Genomic DNA, 20518 nt, shown 5'->3' with positions numbered 1-20518 from the left:
TTTTAGGGTGTATTCCCATCTGTCCCTGTCAGGCACAAATGGGATGGATCCATTCCCATCTGTGGCCAGCAGGGACAAATGGGAATGAATCCTTCCGATCTGTGACTGCCTCGGTTTCTTCCTATATTTTTTTCTTATACATATGTCAATTTAGAAATGGATCCCTCCATAGTTTCTTTATCACCAGTGATCGGCAGGCGAGGTAACATTGATAACAGAGTTGATATTTCATTTTGTCAAGCACTTTTCTTTTGCCACAAAACTTCTGTCTGGTTCCAATAGTGTATGAGCATGGGTTTCAGGTGTAAGACATTCCAATTAACCCCAAAATTTATATATCAGAAGACAGCTACTGAAATATGCAAGAGCAACAGAGTCAGATAACAAAACTTTTATTTACAGTATATGCTGTGGGCCCTCAGAAAGCAATGGTAGAAAATAACAGAGAAGGCCTATGTTTAAAGATGTGCTTTACAGATTGGTAAAATATAAAGGCAGCTAAAGACAAAATGTTTTTGCTGGTCCTATTCAGATATGGACAACAATGGTTTAGTTTGGAAGGCCATTATGCAACAAAAACAATCCTTCATTTTGGCCTTCCTGATGTACAGATTGTATGTTCATGATGATACTAATAAAGTATCTAAATAATCAGTTCAGCTTTTATAAATCTAAGATAACAGCTGAATGAAGGCACTGAAGGATAGGTTTTGAAATCTTTGGTAAAGACGGTGGGGTGACACTGGACCTTTTGGGTGCTCTCAGCTTGACATTGCTACAAGCAATTATTTGGTTGGCAAACCTTGACATTCCTTTGCATGCACAACCACAGATAAGATAATGACTTGAATTTTGTCAACACTAAATAGCCGAAAGGGATAGTCCAAATATTGGAAAGGGACAACATGATTTGTCCCTGAATAGCTGTCTAACTTAGGTTTTGTAGGAAATGTAATTTCTGTATGGTAGTATGTGGTAATACTATTTTTATTCTGTAGTACAGAATTATTTTGTTGATCTGGCACTAAAATTAAGACGAAACTGCAGGATCAGTAAAAATTTGTATTTTCCGATGTAGGGACAAATTTATGTCTATGTCAGATTTCTGTATGTACCAAACTATTGGGCGACAAACTCAATATCATGGAAGCTTTGGCCATAATGGTCCCAACATGAATTAATTCATACCCTATACAGATCTTGAATAAATTATCATACATTAGTCATCTATATTGCAGAGACATAGCAATAAAAATGTAAAAAACTTCTCCTCGAAAAATACATTCACACCTATAGTTAATTTTTTGAGCACTACAAAAGAGGTAAACAATCTTGATGTCTTTTTATTAAAATTTATGACAAACACTTAGAAAAAGGAGTTTAAAAGTACTTATGAAAGCAATTGTAAAAGTACTTATGAAACTTTCATATTTCCATATTTCCTGTGACTTATTATTCAAAAGTGATTTTTAATAAAAATACGTCTAAATCACTAACCTTCTTTCTAATGGCAACAAAATGAAGTATTAGTTCAACGTGAAATTCATGATTAATAATACTGTAATAATGTAAATCTTGCGGAGCCACATTATGTCAAAACTCGGCTTCTACCTTACATGACCTGTTAATACCACACCCTAATTAACAACACCTTGCCACTCCTCTGATAAGCTGAAGTGCTTGATAAAATAATAACTTTGCTATGTTGTGTTATAATCTATTTAGCATCTATTGCATAAACTAACATTATTAAACTTGGGTAAATAAATTGGATATAATTAAGTTATAAATACAAATAGTTTTTGGTTATGTTTATGAATTTTTCATGTTGTATTTGTTAGAGAAATCCATATTACCTTCCAGTATTTCACATATTTAGAATACGGGGTTAAAATTATAGCCAGCATTGATTAATAATAATCTTGCTTTTTATTTTGACATATTTTTTGTTACTTATTGAATACATAAAGCGAGTTAGGAAAGAAACTTTATACTAATGAGTTTTTTCGGACAAAAGCCGGGAATAGCTTTAGCAACAAGAAAACTAAAAAGAGCAGTCTAATTAGTTTGCCCGCTAAGCCGATTACGAAAAACTCGTTCCTACTTCTATCCTACTTGCCAAAAGTGGACCACAGTAAGTACATATTGAAGCCATATTAAATTACCACGTACCTTAAAAGCCCAGTAATGTTGTTCTCACACAGTTGCCCACATAAATTCGTCGGCACACACAAAATCACAAGATTCACTCACTCAACAACTGTACCCAATCCAAACTCACGGCACAAACACTTTATGAACAGTTTCCAATGGGACTATCAAGCATTGGAACATAACCCGTACATTTACGAAATACTTAGTAATAATCGCAGTTCATATATATTTTTCGTCCAAATTTCAGCCGTCACTGCGAGAACGAACACGGCGTCGAAGGCGAGGCAAAAGATCGTCGGGAAAGCAAGCATCACCTTTCCGCCCAAGTCATAGATAATGCAAAAGAGAATGGACAGCTCGCTCAAAGCACTCAGTTACTGTTCCGGTTCTTTCACACAGCATGACAGCAAGTCGATTTTTAATCAAGTACTTGAAGCATCGTCGTCGTTAGATTTTCATACGATACAAAATATTGATAGTTTAATATTCATGTAATTCTTTTAGTCGTCACGAAAAACCTTAATTAATCTTTGTTCAGAGAATTTGCCGTGAAATCAGGTATTCCTTTTTTCAATTGTTTTTATTTGTATCGAATTAAATCAAATTAGGTATGCGTGATGCTAGGTGTGATGAAATGAACCATAATAAAACGCTAATTACAGTTATTTTTACCCTTATAGTTTCACCATGGTTTAATGATGTTATTCACTATTGTAAAACTCTTATGTTCCCGATTCAAACGTGACTTTTGCTCTTAGAACTTTACAATATAAAGTTATCTATGATCTGAAGGCCTATGGCCAATGAAAAATCGTTATCTGCCTCAATATCACTCTGGCATAATTAATTGAGGTTTGAATATTAGGTTTGTTAGTAGTTTATTCAAGTCTGTATCTTCATAATCTTTGACAGAATGATGTCATGCACCGGCATAGTTTAGTGAAGCGCAAGTTACAGTTGTCTATGGCTTCGGATTTTTATACAAATCGATTTTTGGCACAGCACTACTCTGCAACAAGTGTGTTGCCAGTTGTAATTTATTTATGCGTATTTGGTTTCTCCATTTGCCGCTAGATGGTATTAAAGTAAAACAAAAATTGGTGATGAATAATGCTTGTTTTTTTCTTTTCTTTTCTCTTTTTATGTGAATTGAATAGGAAGAGTTTCTCACTTTATTCTGATCAAGTCAGTGCAAAGTTACCTTAAGGTGGTTTATTTTACTTTGTATGTACGGTCGAGGAAATTGATTCTTTAGCAATTAGCGGTTCAAGTAAATTTGGTTGTACATACTTATGCTATGAACTTTCCAGTGTAAAGTGAACCACAACCTGCTAAAGAATCAGTTTCCTCGACTGTACTTGAGGGCCCTTCGGTTGTATGGAAGGTAGAGCAAGGAACAAAATCTCCATATACCAAAAAGTGTCCGACAAAAAACCATAAACCAGAGCATTGTCTGTACGGGCTAATATGATCGCCCGCAGGTTTTTACATTGTTCCGCTGAGATCAAAGTCACCCTGGTTAGGGCCTATTGTACAGCCTTTTATACCAGCAGCCTGTGGAGTGATTATACCCGCCGCTGCCGCCGCTGCACGATGTCCTGGCCGGGTCGTAGGATATGGCGGTATCGTTTCGACATATGGCGCCAAATTCAAATTCTCTTTGATGGTAAGTAACTTATAAAAGAAATAAAAGCTGATAATTGTATTGTTCCATTTATTAATTTAATAGAAACTTGTAAAGGTATAAAAAACATCCATCGCCTTTAATAAGAATATATCACAAATAAAATAAATACAAATGTAGTTGTCTAGGCATCAACTATTGTAGTTATAAGTATGTACTAATTATTGCTTAGGTTATATGTATTTCATATTTAACCTCGAGGAAGTGCTAATGAATTTTATATTAAACTAAATCCCACAACCAACCATAAAAAAACTAGAAAATGTTTGCTTGAAATGTCAAAGACAATGTTTCAAGACTTATAACAAGTCGTAGCCAAAAGCACCTCCTCAAATTACATATTCATAGCTTACTAACTAATAATAAATAAAAATAGGAAGTACCAAAACTATATTAAAAACCTGTGGAGGTAATAGTAGAAAGTCTCACAGTTTCGAGTGTAAAATTTACCGACATTTTATTAGCTTTAGGTCTTTAAAAAAAGTTAGGATAGCACCAAATAAAAAAAAAGTATATATATTCATCGTTGTCGTTTATAAATTCTATATACCTACGTTACGTATTGCCTTTCTACAGCTATATTTCGGCTAAGTAACCGTTTCTTTTCAAAATATTATTGTTACAAGTGAAAATTAAGTCTTTGGAAAAAACAGACTCAATAGATAGAACATCTTACAGGCATAGGAAGATATCTAGCCGAGATCTGACTTAATATCTTTTATTAGGTATAAAAAGTAAACTACAGTAAAAACTGTGTGATCCATACCAAATTTCATTTTATTAATGTTCTTTCTTCCTAGCGTTGTCCCGGCATATTGCCACGGCTCAAGGGAGCCTGGGGTCCGCTTTGACAACTAATCCCAAGATTTGGCGTAGTTTTTACGAAAGCGACTACCATTTGACTTTCCAACCCAGAGGGTAAAACTAAGCCTTGTTGGGATTAGTCCGGTTTCCTCACGATGTTTTCCTTCACCGAAAAGCGACTGGTAAATATCAAATGATATTTCGTACATAAGTTCCGAAAAACTCATTGGTACGAGCCGGGGTTTGAACCCGCGAGATGAGATGTTGTAAGTTGTAAATAGTTCTATTATCGCAGGTAACAAGCAAAACTCACTAATTACCACCACAAGTTATAGCCATAACGAACCATATAACTACTAAAATAAGGTTGACTTTTGTTTAATTATTTTTTAGTAATTAGTGAGTTTTGCTTGTCACCTGACTTTATGTATTTACTTTTTATGGTTATACCAAAGTCCAAATCGATCTTCTCCGATACAGTCTTTCATTTTGTATTTCAAATTTTGTCTTCACATTCAATTATATATCAACTGGACAAATTAAACCAATATCGTTCCACGCAAAGAAACCTCAAAACGCTCTAGAATATGGCTAATTATTGCTTGCAGACGAATGATGATCTAAATACCGGCTATCTGTGAGCAATAGCTTGCTGGCACTCAATCCAGAACTGGAGCTCTCACTAGACGAGAACATGCTCTCGCTACCCGTTTAGAAAGAGAGGGATGTATGCAGCGGCTCCCTGCCTAGGCGCCTTCTCGCTCTGACTAGCGAGACGAAAGATTCGGCGATCACGCACAGGAATATGGCTAATTATTGCTTGAAGACAAATGATGATCTAAATACAGGCTATCTGTGAGCAATAACTTGCTATCACTCAATCCAGAACTGGAGCTCTCACTAGACGAGAACATACTCTTGCTACCCGTTTAGAAAGAGAGGGATGTATGCAACGGCTCCCTGCCTAGGCGCCTTGTCGCTCTGACTAGCGAGACGAAAGATTCGGCGATCACGCACAGGAATATAATAATAATATTAATACCTAGCATAATTTAGATTTAAGACTATTGCTGTGCCCTATCAGGGTCCATGTGAAGCATACCATTACTATGTAACACCTAATGTAACCATGGATGCAATAAATGAATGAAATGAAATATGGCTAATTATTGCTTGAAGACAAATGATGATCTAAATACAGGCTATCTGTGAGCAATAACTTGCTATCACTCAATCCAGAACTGGGTCTCTCACTAGACGAGAACATGCTCTTGCTACCCATTTAGAAAGAGAGGGATGTATGCAGCGGCTCCCTGCCTAGGCGCCTTGGCGCTGACTAGCGACACGAAAGATTCGGCGATCACGCACAGGAATATGGCTAATTATTGCTTGAAGACAAATGATAATCTAAATACAGGCTATCTGTGAGCAATAACGTGCTATCACTCAATCCAGAACTGGGTCCCTCACTAGACGAGAACATGCTCTTGCTACCCGTTTAGAAAGAGAGGGATGTATGCAGCGGCTCCCTGCCTAGACGTTTAAAACGCTCTAGAATATGGCCAATTATTGCTTGAAGACGAATGATGATCTAAATACGGGCTATCAGTGAGCAACAACTTGCTACCACTCAATCCAGAACTGGAGCTCTCACTAGACGAGAACATGCTCTTGCTACCCGTGTAGAAAGAGAGGGATGTATGCATCGGCTCCCTGCCCAGACGCCTTCTCGCTCTAATTAGCGAGACGAAGGCTACGGCGATCGCGCATAGGAATATGACCCCTAAAACGCAGAAGGCGAGAGCCATTTTGCCGGGCGAGAGGCAGATGGTCTTGTCGCCCGGTGAGAAGCCACGGATGAGATCGTCCTCTTCGCTTTCGATTCTTCGTGAGCCTGAAATAAAAATACAATTATTTTATTCCTTGATTTGTGATAAAATAAGGACGTCTTATTTATATAATTAGCAGATCAAAATAAACATTAGAGATTGAATCTAGCGTAAAAAAAAAATTTTTTTTTTTCTTTATTTAGAAACAAACAGTCTCTTATATTGATAAATTGTTACAATATAGGGTAATAGACTTATAGACCTACAGTTTCCTTAAATATAGTATGAAAACCATAAAATTGTATGGAAGCATATTCCTTTCGTCAATGCCAGTTTTATCTTTCAGAATAGCATCTATTTATATGGAAACTACCAAAAAACCTTTTAATTATTAACAAAAATCTTATGGTGATAACTAAAACATTTTTTACCCACCTCTTATAGAAGCCTCATCCTCCAACTCAATATTAGGCGCCAACACCTCAATGCTGTTATACACCTCCAATCTATCAATAACAACTCCTTTAGCGTCTTTGTCTAATCTCGCCTTTCTCAATAACCCCTCCCTCGTCTGTTGAGGCCTTTGCAAAGCTTTGCAATCCACCACTGGACATTTTCCTTTACATAATTCTATGCCGCATGTTAGATGTAGTTTTGCTCGATCAGGGAATTTGAAGGCGGCGAAAGTGGTGATAGCGTGTTGGTACGTCATTATGTTTTTGAACATCAGTTCTGGGTCGGTTTTGGCCTGTTTGAGATTGAAGTTTTCGTCTAGGTTTCGCTGTGGGTCCACCTGTAATAAGACAAAATGTAAGTAAGACATATATTAGACAATTGAAGTATCGTCGACATTCTCCTGGCGTTGTTCCGGCATTTTGCCACGGCTCACTTAACGAGTACGCTTACACGAGTAGCTTAACATAATTAAAACTAGGCCTTGTTGGGAGTGTTTTCCTTCGCCTAACAGCGTTTGTCAAATAAATGATAAACATAAGTTTTAATGACAGACACTCATGGATATGTTCGGGTTCACTTGTGCCGATGGATGGAGATTGAGAAGATGGACTTGTCGATGGGGCAGCCAGCCTTGTCGAGGTGTCTCAGCGAGGTCTGCCCGAGGCGGTTTTGAGTTAGGCAGTTAGTTAAAAATACACGACACTTACCGGTTCCAGATCTGCGAAATCTATCTCCGTCCCTTTCTTGTGGCGATGGATGGAGGGGGTCGAGAAAATGGACTCATCAATGGGACAGCCCGCCTCGTCGAGGAGTTTCTGGGAGGCCTCCCCGAGGCCGTCGTGAGCTACGCAGTTGGTTATGCGGAGACCGACTCCAACTGGAAAATGATATAAAGAGAATAATAATGTTAGGTATATATAAATACCGACGACCGGTCTGGCCTAGTTGGTACCCTGCTTATGAAGTAGATGGTTCTGGGTTCGAATCCCGGTAAGACCGTTTAATTGTGTAAGAGCACAGATATTTGATCCTGTCCTGAGACACGGATGTTTTCTATGCATATCGTTGTCTGAGTACCTACAACACACGTCTTCTTGAGCTTACCGTGGGACTTACTAATTTGTGTCATCATATCCTATAATATTTAGTGGAGGACTCGCACGAAATCGCCTTTTCATACAAATGTAGTTCTCATTTTCCTCTCTGGATATTGTAACGTTGTACGTATACGTATAACGTACATGTTTTAATTAAGTACAAGTTTTAATTATATTATCTTCCCAACTCTAAATAATATATTTTTTCCTTAACGACTGTACTCGCGGCCGGTCCAGCGACTACGTCATGGAAAGTTCGAGATGCAGCGGGGCGAGCGCCTTGTCCTTCCGTTGACCGCCAGGGCAGCCAGTCCGCGCCACACACGATAAGATACGCACGTACGGCCGCGCACACGGAGCAGTGTCGTCTCGCGCGCCGTACGATTTTTTAAATTCGTAAATTTAATATTTGTGAGCGCGGACAATTATAATTATTATTTATAAAATTAATCCGCGACGCTTTCGCGCATTATAATTAATCCCACACCCACGTATTGGGTGCGTCGTTATTTTTAAAAAATAATCTCCGGTCGAAGAGACCCTCGAGCCTTCACCACCTCGACGGCAGGGCTGGAGCCCTAGTCGTTCGCCCGCCGTCGCCTCGGCTCCTCTTCTGCGCTGCCGTGACACCCACCAGCTGCGGACCTTTCGACCAGCCAGGGCAGTACCACTCCGGGTGCAAATTTAAGACCGGCCATAGAGTTCCACGACCCTTTATAAAATTTTAGTTTTTTTTTAAATAATAAAATACTTTTTGTTAACGTAGCTGGTAGTACTTTTTTTTATCCCTGCCAACTTTCCTAGAGGACATAATCCCTAGGGAGTAACGTTACATTAAACAGGCAAAACGGTCGCGGTAGCCGTGTCCTTGACGGAATTAAATCTAGCTGTAAGAGCTCTAAATTCCTGCTCGCAAGCGTCATACATGGGTTTGGTCGTTTCATCACATACTATACGATTGAGACGGTGATACAAGTGATTTAAAAGATTTTGTGTGCGAAGCAAAACGTTCCTATCCGGTCGTGAATCTAAATTCGACTGAACCTTTGCGAGAGCATCACAAACACCCTTCAAATCGGCAGAGACAGAGAAATTACTTTCTAAAATATCCTCGGAAGGAAACAAAGGGCCTAATTTTGAAATTTGTTTCCGCAAGTCCTGGACAGTTGAACCCGGTGTCTCACCACGAATGCTAACCTCATATTCCAATTCCGGCTTTTGAAGCGACAAAAATTTCACAGGAAATTCCATTTCTTTTTAATTTAAATAAAATAATAATAATTTAATTAATAATAATAATAACGTGCAAAATGGCAACCGTGGAAAGTGTTGAACGCTTGTTTTTAACTAACACTACTCCGTCTGTTACAATAATAAACTACGTAACGTTTTGGTTGGCAAAAAAAATCAAGCGCAAATTAAAAAATAAAATAAACAATCACAAAAATAAAAAATAACAAGCATTAAATAATTGCAACTTGTGTGTACCACAAAACTACAAAATAAAATATCACACGATAAAAATATTCATAAAAAATTTGACTGACTGTACTAGTCTACAATGTACTAGCACAGCATGATGTAAAAAATTCTGAATAAATTATGACACACAAAATGAATTATATTATTAATGAATATTAAAATTAAAATTTGATTATAAATAAATAATTAAAATTATTATTATTATTGGGGTACACCTAAGTTACATGCAACCAAAAAAAAAACAACGTTTCACAAAAATAAAAAACAACAAACACACATAAATGCTGCGGGGCAAATTTAGTCCATTTAGACCACGTTGGGCGCCAATGTAACGTTACTCCCTAGGGATTATAAATAAAATAAATAAACTTCCAACTGTCCAGGACTTGCGGAAACAAATTTCAAAATTAGGCCCTTTGTTTCCTTCCGAGGATATTTTAGAAAGTAATTTCTCTGTCTCTGCCGATTTGAAGGGTGTTTGTGATGCTCTCGCAAAGGTTCAGTCGAATTTAGATTCACGACCGGATAGGAACGTTTTGCTTCGCACACAAAATCTTTTAAATCACTTGTATCACCGTCTCAATCGTATAGTATGTGATGAAACGACCAAACCCATGTATGACGCTTGCGAGCAGGAATTTAGAGCTCTTACAGCTAGATTTAATTCCGTCAAGGACACGGCTACCGCGACCGTTTTGCCTGTTTAATGTAACGTTACTCCCTAGGGATTATGTCCTCTAGGAAAGTTGGCAGGGATAAAAAAAAGTACTACCAGCTACGTTAACAAAAAGTATTTTATTATTTAAAAAAAAACTAAAATTTTATAAAGGGTCGTGGAACTCTATGGCCGGTCTTAAATTTGCACCCGGAGTGGTACTGCCCTGGCTGGTCGAAAGGTCCGCAGCTGGTGGGTGTCACGGCAGCGCAGAAGAGGAGCCGAGGCGACGGCGGGCGAACGACTAGGGCTCCAGCCCTGCCGTCGAGGTGGTGAAGGCTCGAGGGTCTCTTCGACCGGAGATTATTTTTTAAAAATAACGACGCACCCAATACGTGGGTGTGGGATTAATTATAATGCGCGAAAGCGTCGCGGATTAATTTTATAAATAATAATTATAATTGTCCGCGCTCACAAATATTAAATTTACGAATTTAAAAAATCGTACGGCGCGCGAGACGACACTGCTCCGTGTGCGCGGCCGTACGTGCGTATCTTATCGTGTGTGGCGCGGACTGGCTGCCCTGGCGGTCAACGGAAGGACAAGGCGCTCGCCCCGCTGCATCTCGAACTTTCCATGACGTAGTCGCTGGACCGGCCGCGAGTACAGTCGTTAAGGAAAAAATATATTATTTAGAGTTGGGAAGATAATATAATTAAAACTTGTACTTAATTAAAACATGTACGTTATACGTATACGTACAACGTTACAATATTAACATTATTGAAAAAAGGATTTTATTTATTTATTTTGAAACGTAATAATATACAGCATTACAGTCGAGACCAAAGCACTGTACAATTCAGATTATATAATAGGATGACATACTAGGAAATACAGATCACAATCAACTTTCGTCCAAGGATGACATAATTTGTTATATATCAACCATAGATATGCCTCTACGTTTGATTCATTTCTTTTTTTTAAATTATTATACGAGTTAGGAGCAAAAAATTCTGTTTTAAGCTCCAAATTTTTACAATAATCAAAAAATCTTAAAAAGTCAAACGTAGGGGCAGAGCTATGGTATACATCAAATTATGTAACAATATTTTCCATAATGTCAATATCGAGAGAGGAAACTGAGGACTACGTTTGTATGGAGAAGTGGCCGTCCCCTTTCCTCTTGAAAAAGTAACTACCTACACTCTACACCAAGAGGCCGCTAATTGGCTCTACCAGACGATCCATTGGGCAAAAAAAGAATCTGGTTGCATGGAGCATGGATACCAATGAATAACCGTCACAATTCTCAGACGATACTCGTATGAGAGCACGACTAGAAAGAAGCAATGGTGAAAATCCGGGACAACGCTAATGGTAATCAACGTTATAAGGTAAATAAACAATGGACTTTCTTACACAAATTGACTAAGCCCCCAGTAAGCTCAAGAAGGCTTGTGTTGTGGTGCACTGAATCAGCAGCTTCGTCGGCTGCCCCACCTTGACCGTGGCCTGTTCAGAAGTTGGCGACGCTGGGACCAGTTCCATCCACACCCGAGCTGACTCCAGCAGCCAACGTTGATTCTAAATTACTTACCAGGCAGCGTGCACTGGATCAGCAGCTTCGTCGGCTGCCCCACCTCGACCGTGGCGGGTTCACTAGTTGGCGAAGCTGGGACTAGCTCCATCCAAGCCCGAGCTGACTCTAGTAGCCATTCACGCTGCTCCATCTCAGCTGGATTCACCCAGCCTTGGCGGTTGCGGCCGGTCCTGAGATACGAGATTGAATTTGAGCTATTATACTTAGTATTTATTGCAGACAACATTAGGTATAGTTTTCCAGATCTAACTGATGTGCTTGATGTTATTCCTTTGTCGAGGAGTGAATTGATGTCGAATGCTGATCAGCACTGTGGTCGCCTGTGGACTAATATAGCCACTTTTTAGATTTTTATAAACTTTAGTTAGGTCACTTTTTTTTGTATACGACGACGGTGGCAAACAAGCATACGGCCCGCCTGATGATAAGCAGTCACCGCATGGACCTATGGACGCCTGTAACTCCAGAGGTGTTGAACCGCATACTGTAGACCCTCGGGAAAATCTCGGAATTGAGCACTTTAAGCGGTGTAGGAAACAACCATGAATAAACTAGAAGAAGAGGTAGAAATATGGTTAAATCTGATGATAGAGACTTTCACCGATGCAGACAACTAAGAAACACTAGAATTACAAAAAAATATCATTAATTATATTTACCTCGTCTTTTTAGCTTCCTGCCCGATCATTTCTCGTAGTTTAGAGTTGATGACTCCCTCGAGAGCTGAACTGTTGATACGAACCGCACGCGGCTGCAGTTTACACCTGTAAATTATAATAGAAAACTGTTAAGTGTTGTCATGTTTAACTCTGTCGAAATCTTTTAAAAAAACCTACTGACTGCCAGTGGTCATTCTTCTGATCTGACAAAGGCTTGATCAGCGGCTTGAAGTAATCTCACCTTTTACACGTCCTAAACATATACAAAATACTAATGGAAAGTACTTCAAGTACTCACAGTTCCTCCGTATAAAGGCAAAAATCTCAGCCTCACTTGACAACGAGGATGATATTTAGACATTTGCTGCAGCAGCTATTCGTATGTTCAGTGTTACTCGTCAATCGGACCACGATGTGATCGGCTAGACCCAGAGTACGAGTATGCTTTTTATCTGGGCAAATAGTTCAAAGGCACCGCTGTGTCCAGTACTCTCTGACTAAGAGACTGCTATTGCATGCTGATTCCTCACCTGACCACAAGCTCCTGATCAGTGGACTGCTGTAACATGCGGTCCATCTGCACGACCAGCTCCACCGTATAGTACAGCTGGTCGTCGCTGGTCGTGTTTAGGGTGGAGCTCCTCACGCCGCATGCGTTCGTCGGTAGGTGGAGAGACACCTTCGTTTTGTGGTTGCCTGAAAATTAAAGGAAATAAATTTTGTACCTACAAATGTTTAGAAGCAATTCATCCATTTCCAGTATTTTGACACCCTAAATTTGCTATTTTATAGTTTTTACGGGACTGTCGTTTCTATATTATTAATGGAGAAGGTCGGTGAAAGCTAATAGTAGATGACGTATTTCTTTCTAGATTTCATACGATAGAATTTCCTAAATAAGAAACTTTTATTTATGTATTTTAACTTTTTAATATACCAAAAAGGTACTAAATGGCGGACTTAATGCCTCATGGCATTTTCTAGTTACGAGTCAACAAATATTTTTGTTGGATCACACCTCATCAAGCGTTAGGTACTTTGTTATTATGATTTAGAACTCTGCTCGACTTCAGGCACCGGACTAGCTTGTGTCTAACATGATAAACGAGGCACGGTCTCATTTGCTCCAAAAGTTTAGCTGCACTTTGTACCCTACACTCACTCGAAAAGTCTTTACAAAATAGTAAGCCTTAAAACGGCTGCGCCATTTGCCGACACACGGCGAACGAGCTGCGGTCGCACATCGAGTGAACACCACTATGTTACGAGTTACAACTTATTTGACCTTATTCTCTTCACTTTTTGGAGAAGTCCTTGCTAAACAGTTGCATATTAATGGTTGTGCCACAGTTAAGCTGCGACACTGAAGAAGCCGCAAACAGCAAGGTTAACGAGTTTTCTCACCTTGCACTCTACACTCCCTCGAGAAGTCCTTGCTGAACAGTAACCCTTTGAACGGCTGCGCCATTTCCAGTGACACAGTGAAAGAGCCGCGGTCGCAAGTCGTGCTGACGTCCACGACGCGATTCTGTGCGCGCACGCACGTCAGCGCGAGGAGCACGTGCACGACCTGCACGGCGCGCCACATGGCGAGGTCTGTGAACAAAAGAGAGTCTGTTTTATAATAGGTTTTTGGCAAAGTAGCCTAGTACTAAACCGAGTCATATACTTTTCATTTGAGTGTGATAAAACGGGCCAATAGGCCCAATAGACGCTTCTGACGCCTAGAGGGATTGCCATTATTTCGCACAGAGCGTCTGAGTATCGCCATACCTACAGCAAGGAATTACGGCCGGCCTTCTTGGCACCTTGCCCGTTGACAGCGACCTGGGGCTATTTTACTTATAGGTTTTTATACTGTAGCAATGTTTGTTTGTTAAGTTGAATTATAAACATAATTCTTTTTATCATAATATTTATGAATAAATAGACACGCTTGAATATCGGCGTTTATGATATACTTACATGATCATTACTTTCATTAACTTCAATCTTCATGCAACACTGTTTTTAATAAATTCCCCAGTAGCACTGCAATCCAACCAGTATTACGTCTTAACGCCTCGGCCATTTTTGTAAAAGCAGTAAGTACAATTAAAATATGTTTTATTTAAATAGACCTTCCAAGAATTATTCAAACTTTTACCTAATATAATGCGGCCGTCGTCTATATAAAAATGCAAAGGACACTTAAGTAAAGTCAAAGAACTACAAAACGATAAAAAGAATAACCATCTAAGCCGCCATTGCCGAGTCATTTAGAGTGATTTTGCGGTTAACGCGGTACGAAACGGATATTAGGGTAATTTGAGACCTAGACTAGATTTATAAATGGTGGTATAAGAGTAAAAATAAATGCAAATTGCTTTCGCTTCTCAAATACATTGTTGCTAACGTTGCCTTTTGTATGGACATGTCTGTACCAACTTTTATATGTGTGCTACAAGTATTTATGGCGTTCCTATAGGATATGTAGAGTCTGGCTAAGCTAACTTTGCACCGACTTGAACAAAATAAGTTTTTGAAAAAAAAAATGGTACTAGGTTTTGTCGCTAACTGTACTTTTTTTACCACTGACAACTACATAATAGTCATCGAGACAATTCTAAAAACCCCAAACACAATTAGGTTGCGTTGTTTTATCACAGAGTTCCTATGACCACCTCCCTGATAATTAAGTAGGTAGCTTGAAGACTGCATTTGTTACTCCCAAGTGTAAACTTAGCGTAGTCGGATTCTATAGGTAGTCTATTGGTGGTCCCACTCTGGTAATATTACTTACAAACATCATCATACATTCGTACGTGTTCCCATCTATTCCCGGCGATCAAAGATAGGAATGAAATTATTTCAACCTTTCCCCGTCGATTACAAGTGGCAATAATTGTGACCGCGGCCGGCAAAACTTCTCACTTTGTCGCTTGCCATAAGCGACAAAGTGGGAAGCGGCCGCGGACAAAATTTATCTTAAACCCACATAAGCACACCAAATCGGGAACTGTACCCCTAGTGTAAATTTGATCGACATCATAACGTGACGAACGCGTTTGCGTTAAGTCTCATTTTGTATAGGATTTTGAGTTTCCAAAACGTCCCGCTTGGCGCGCTCTTTCTAAATCCAATACAAAATGAGACTAAACGCAAACGCGTACGTCACGTTTCGAAATCGAATTTATTTACACTACGGGTACCTACTGATGAAAATGGTGTATGACATTTGCAAAATAAAATAACTGGTAAATTATAATTATCGCCTGAGAAGAGATGAAAGGCATTTATTGTTCGATTTATGTAAACCGAAGAGATCATAGACAATTAAAAAACACAGGTCATAGAAACAAAGGCGCCATTTCCTCTGCTCTCGTGTGTATGGCATGGCTTTAACGAACCGTTAAGTGGCCGGCAGATACCCCACTTCGATTACACGTTTAGTAGAAATTAAACCAGCTTTGTCTTAGATTAAGGCCGGTGCAGATGACCGTGACGGGGAGGTATATGATAGTTTGATAAGACTCTCAAATTAAATTCAGTACTTAGTCTGGAGTTCTTAAGATGAAAATAGCATATATCCTCTATCAAGTATTAAGCCGAAAGCAACGATTTATCTTAAAATGCCAACCCGAATACCACGTTTCAAGTTTTTTTTGGTGGGCATTTAAAAAATAAACCTTGACATGATACACCATTGATAGGTACCTACCTATATTACATTTTCTCATTTAGGAAATAAACCTGAAATACTCTGGAAAAAGAGCTCCTGCTGAGCTGAGGTCAGATAACATAATTTACTCAATATTTTATTAGAATTTCTTCAGTTGAGAGCACTCCATGATTTACATCTGCGAAGACTCGTTTCAGACATGTTGCGTCCAATTTTAACTCAAATACGAACATGTCTCAACCAATACACATATTATTTCAAAGTTTACCGGAAACCACATTATCCCGCAGCTTAATTACATAAACAGTTATGTGTTGCGTATTCATTAACAATAATTAGCTGCCATGCGGGAACGTCAGAAGCATTGTTTGTCGACGCACTTCGAGAAGAGAACTGCTTAACATGCGTAGTACAAAAAGAGATTAAATTATGAGAATTACTGAAGACGAATACGGCCATTTTGTTTGGAGTGGTATAGATAAAGGATGTCACTTATCGTAAAATAATTGATGGTTGATTAAACAAAAGACAAAGATAAAAGTGAAGAAAGTTATTTAATCGGTGGTGCAGATAATTACTAAATGGAGGCAACTGAGCAGACCCAGTCGCAGAGCGAAATCGCCTCAGTAATCGAGAATGTAAGCGATTACCGTTGCCCACGGACAACACCAGAGAGGTTGTACCTATAAGTCTGTATCTTTAGGTATTAAAAAAAGGTAAACAAAATCTACCCTCAAATGGCTCCTTAAGGCAGCTGAGGGTAGATGAAAACACTACATGATCAAATAATGTAGGTTTAAAGGCAGGTCGTTCAGTGACAGATCCAGGCGGTTTTGTATTTGGTTGGTTAACCATTAATATTAAAACTACCCGAAAATTTACAAATTGTTTGTTTACCTTTTTTTAAATACCTAAATATCAAATATCAAATATCAAACATTTATTCAGCAAATAGGCCACAGGGGCACTTTTACATGTCCATTTTTACAAACAATAAATTAAAAAAAAAAACAATTACAAATATCGAATCTATGAAATAATAAATACTTTATTAGAGATGTATACTGTCTCTAAATGTCAAATTACACAAAAAAAAACTATGATAAAAAAATAAAACCATAAAATACTAAAATTCTTTAGAGATGTATAAGTCTCTACGTGTCAGAGATAAAATATAAAAATATATATTAAATTATCCTTAGAGATGTAGAGGGTCGCCAAGGCTTGAATTCTTATATAAATAATTAAAAGACAAAAAAATTAAAACAGACAAGAACCGAATGAAGTGTCTCACGTTAATGTCACTCAAAAGTAAAGTTACATACTTTAACATAACCTGTACCCCGTGTAAGCTTAAACAGACCGGTCTCCACAAACAGCACCCGTTCACGAGTATGACGTGTATCTCAGCCATCGCCTCCCTCAACCTTCATTCGGGAAAGTGGCGACCCGATCAACGACGCCACCGTAAGTAAAGACTTTTAAGCGAGCATGACATGTTCAAGCTGCCGGGTTGTATTAATATAAATATAATAAAAAAAAATGTGAGATACAACATTTGTGCTTGTAAGTTACATTAAAGACGGCATAGCGCCACATAACCGCGACTACATATTATTCATAAGGAGTGCCTACCTATAAAACTAAATTATAAATTTAAATTGACTTAGAGATGTACAGGTCTCTAAGTGTCCAAATCATTAAAATAGGTATTAAAATAAAATGAAATTTAAAATAAAATAAAATTTAAAATAAAATAAAATCTTAGAGGTGTATAAGGTCTCTAAGTGTCCAAAACTAAAATAATACAATCAAACGAGAACATGATGTTCTCTTGTGTCAGTTCTACTGGACGCTAGTATGGTTATTTCACAGGAAGAAAACGAAAACACTATTACTGACATTTTTATCATACTATCAAGATCAAGCTACTGGCTTAAAGGCATCCTTATCATCTATGAAATCATTCACAGCATAATACGCCTTACTTAACAAAGAGCTCTTAACGTGTGACTTAAATTTGTTAAGAGGCAAATTCACTATATCAGTGGGAACTTTGTTATAAAAACGTGTACAGTTCCCGACGAAAGACGTACTAACCTTACGGAGGCGGTGGGCGGGCACAGCAAGTTTATGCTTGTTTCTAGTGTTATAGTTATGGATATCACTGTTAAGCTTGAATTCGTTAATGTTTTTCCGAACATACATAATATTCTCAAGTATGTATTGAGATGCAACGGTAAGAATGCTTGCATCTTTAAATTTCTCTCTTAGGGATACTCGAGCGCCCAGTCCATAGATGGAACGTACAGCTCGCTTTTGCAGTACAAATATTGTCTGAATGTCTGCCGCTTTTCCCCACAACAGAATTCCATACGACATAACACTATGGAAGTAACTAAAGTATACCAGCCTGGCCGTCTCTACGTTTGTTAGCTGTCCGATTCTCCTCACTGCATAGGCTGCTGAACTAAGTTTGCCGGCTAAAGTGGCTATATGTGCATGCCATTGCAGTTTTGAGTCTAAAGTGACTCCCAGGAAAACAGTTCGATCTTCAAATTCCAGCGTATCACCTTTTATTTTAATCTTGCTGTTATTTACCTGCTTGACGTTAGGTAGCGTAAATTTGATGCATTTGGTTTTCTTTGCGTTCAAAAGCAAATTGTTTGCCGTAAACCAGTTTAATACGGTAGATAGCGCGTCATTAATGCTCTCGAATCTATTTTCCTTTCTGTTCACTTTAAATATAAGGGAAGTGTCATCTGCAAACAACACTATATCATGTCTTTCTTGCACAACTTTTGGTAGGTCATTGATGTATACCAAAAACAGGAAGGGACCAAGAATTGAACCTTGCGGCACTCCGAGGGCTACCGGGGACCCAGCCGATTGAGTTCCATTAATAACTACTCGCTGAGTTCTATTCGAAAGGTACGATGAGACAAGGTCAAGGGCACTAGCTTTTATCCCATAGTGGCTTAATTTTCTCTTTAAATTTTCGTGATCAACGCAATCAAATGCCTTCGACAGATCACAGAAAATTCCAATAGCATCTTGAGCTTTTTCCCAAGCGTCAAAGATGTGTTTTAGAAGTACCACACCGGCGTCAGTAGTTGATCGACCTCTGGTAAAACCAAATTGATTGCTATCAAGCAGTTTATTTCTGTTGAAATGTGACGATAGTTGATTTAGAATAAGTTTCTCGAACACTTTGCTTAATGCCGGTAGTATTGAAATAGGTCTAAAGTTTGTGGAGTCGGTTCTTGTTCCTGATTTAAACAACGGGATAATTTTGCTATGTTTCATAATATCTGGAAAAATTCCAGCATCAATGCATCTGTTGAAAATCTCAGCTAAGTATGGTGCAATCGATTCAATAATGGAATGTAATACTTTGACTGACAGACCCCATAGGTCTTTTGTTTTCTTTATATTTAATGACCTAAAAGTCTTAAGAACTATGTTCGGAGTGACATACGAAAATTTGAAAATTTCTGTACATTCCGCCACATTTGTCTTCAAAATTTCTTCAGCGACGTCTGGCGATGAATTAAGAGACTTTGTTGTTTCTACCGGTATATTCGAGAAAAACCGCTCAAAATGATCTGCCACTTCACGGTCAGAACTTACTAAAGTGTCAGCAATTCGTACGGTGTAGTGCGGATCCTTCATCTTACGTTTTCCAGTTTCATTGCCGATTACTTGCCATACAGTTTTAACTTTATCACTAGAACTTAGGATCTTTTTGGACAAATAATCAGCTTTAGCGGCGACACACATCATCTTAAAAGATTTAGAAAAATTCTTAACGTACTCCAGAAATTCCGGCCTTTTATCAGTTGCTTTTAAATCATACAAGTCGTATAGTCGGCGTCTTTTCTCGTGAATATCCGGCGTAGCCCAGTCGCAAAATTTAGTCTTGGCCTTGCCTTGCACCTTCTTCTGAATGAAACAGGCATCAAATTCCGTTTTAATACAGTTAAACAACTCGGAACTCAAACAGTCAGGGTTATCCTGATTACATGAAAGACAACATAATTGTTTAGTGATTTTACGATTGAATAAATCTAGGCGCTTTTCGGAAATCGGCCTGCACATGGTATCTTGAGGAATTTCTTCAGTTTTCCCGCTGAAAGACGCTTTTAATCCACAGTGATCAGAACTTAGGTTGTTAATAACAGATTTACTAATCGCATCCTTGTTACTAAAGATGTTATCTATACATGTAGCACTGGTTGCTGTGATTCGAGTAGGCTCACAAAATACATTGACTAAATTGAAGGATTTAAAAGTATTTAATAACCTTCCACAAAATGGCGAATTTTCAAGTAAGTTAATATTAAAATCGCCACACACAATTATATTTTTCGGAGTTCTAAAAATACTACTAAGTACTTCATCTATGACCGATTCAAATAAGTTATAGTCCG

General features: G+C 38.5%; 2 protein-coding genes across 4 annotated transcripts in view; both read right to left on the bottom strand.

Annotated features, from left to right (window-relative positions):
* The window catches only part of LOC133525964 (spectrin beta chain), a 75163-nt gene extending 72691 nt beyond the window's left edge, over positions 1 to 2472 (bottom strand). Inside the window, exon 1 of the mRNA XM_061862410.1 lies at positions 2173 to 2472. The gene's annotated coding sequence lies outside the window, so the exon portion shown is untranslated. The remainder of the gene's footprint in view (positions 1 to 2172) is intronic.
* A 1382-nt stretch (positions 2473 to 3854) lies between these two features.
* Positions 3855 to 20518, bottom strand: part of LOC133525959 (uncharacterized) — a 69002-nt gene continuing 52338 nt past the window's right edge. The window contains exons 1-8 of one of the 3 annotated variants that reach the window (XM_061862404.1): positions 14201 to 14216; positions 13832 to 14023; positions 12958 to 13123; positions 12428 to 12532; positions 11766 to 11938; positions 7635 to 7804; positions 6907 to 7264; positions 3855 to 6536 (exon numbers count right to left, since the gene is read on the bottom strand). In XM_061862404.1, coding sequence (XP_061718388.1) covers positions 6184 to 6536; positions 6907 to 7264; positions 7635 to 7804; positions 11766 to 11938; positions 12428 to 12532; positions 12958 to 13123; positions 13832 to 14015 — 1509 coding nt within the window. In that variant the 5' untranslated portion in view covers positions 14016 to 14023; positions 14201 to 14216 and the 3' untranslated portion in view covers positions 3855 to 6183. The other 2 variants (XM_061862401.1, XM_061862402.1) reach the window with 2 other exon arrangements.

Source organism: Cydia pomonella, chromosome 15 (genome assembly GCF_033807575.1).
Source record: "Cydia pomonella isolate Wapato2018A chromosome 15, ilCydPomo1, whole genome shotgun sequence".
Taxonomy (NCBI): Eukaryota; Metazoa; Arthropoda; class Insecta; order Lepidoptera; family Tortricidae; genus Cydia; species Cydia pomonella.
This window is presented reverse-complemented; position numbering and strand designations above follow the sequence as displayed.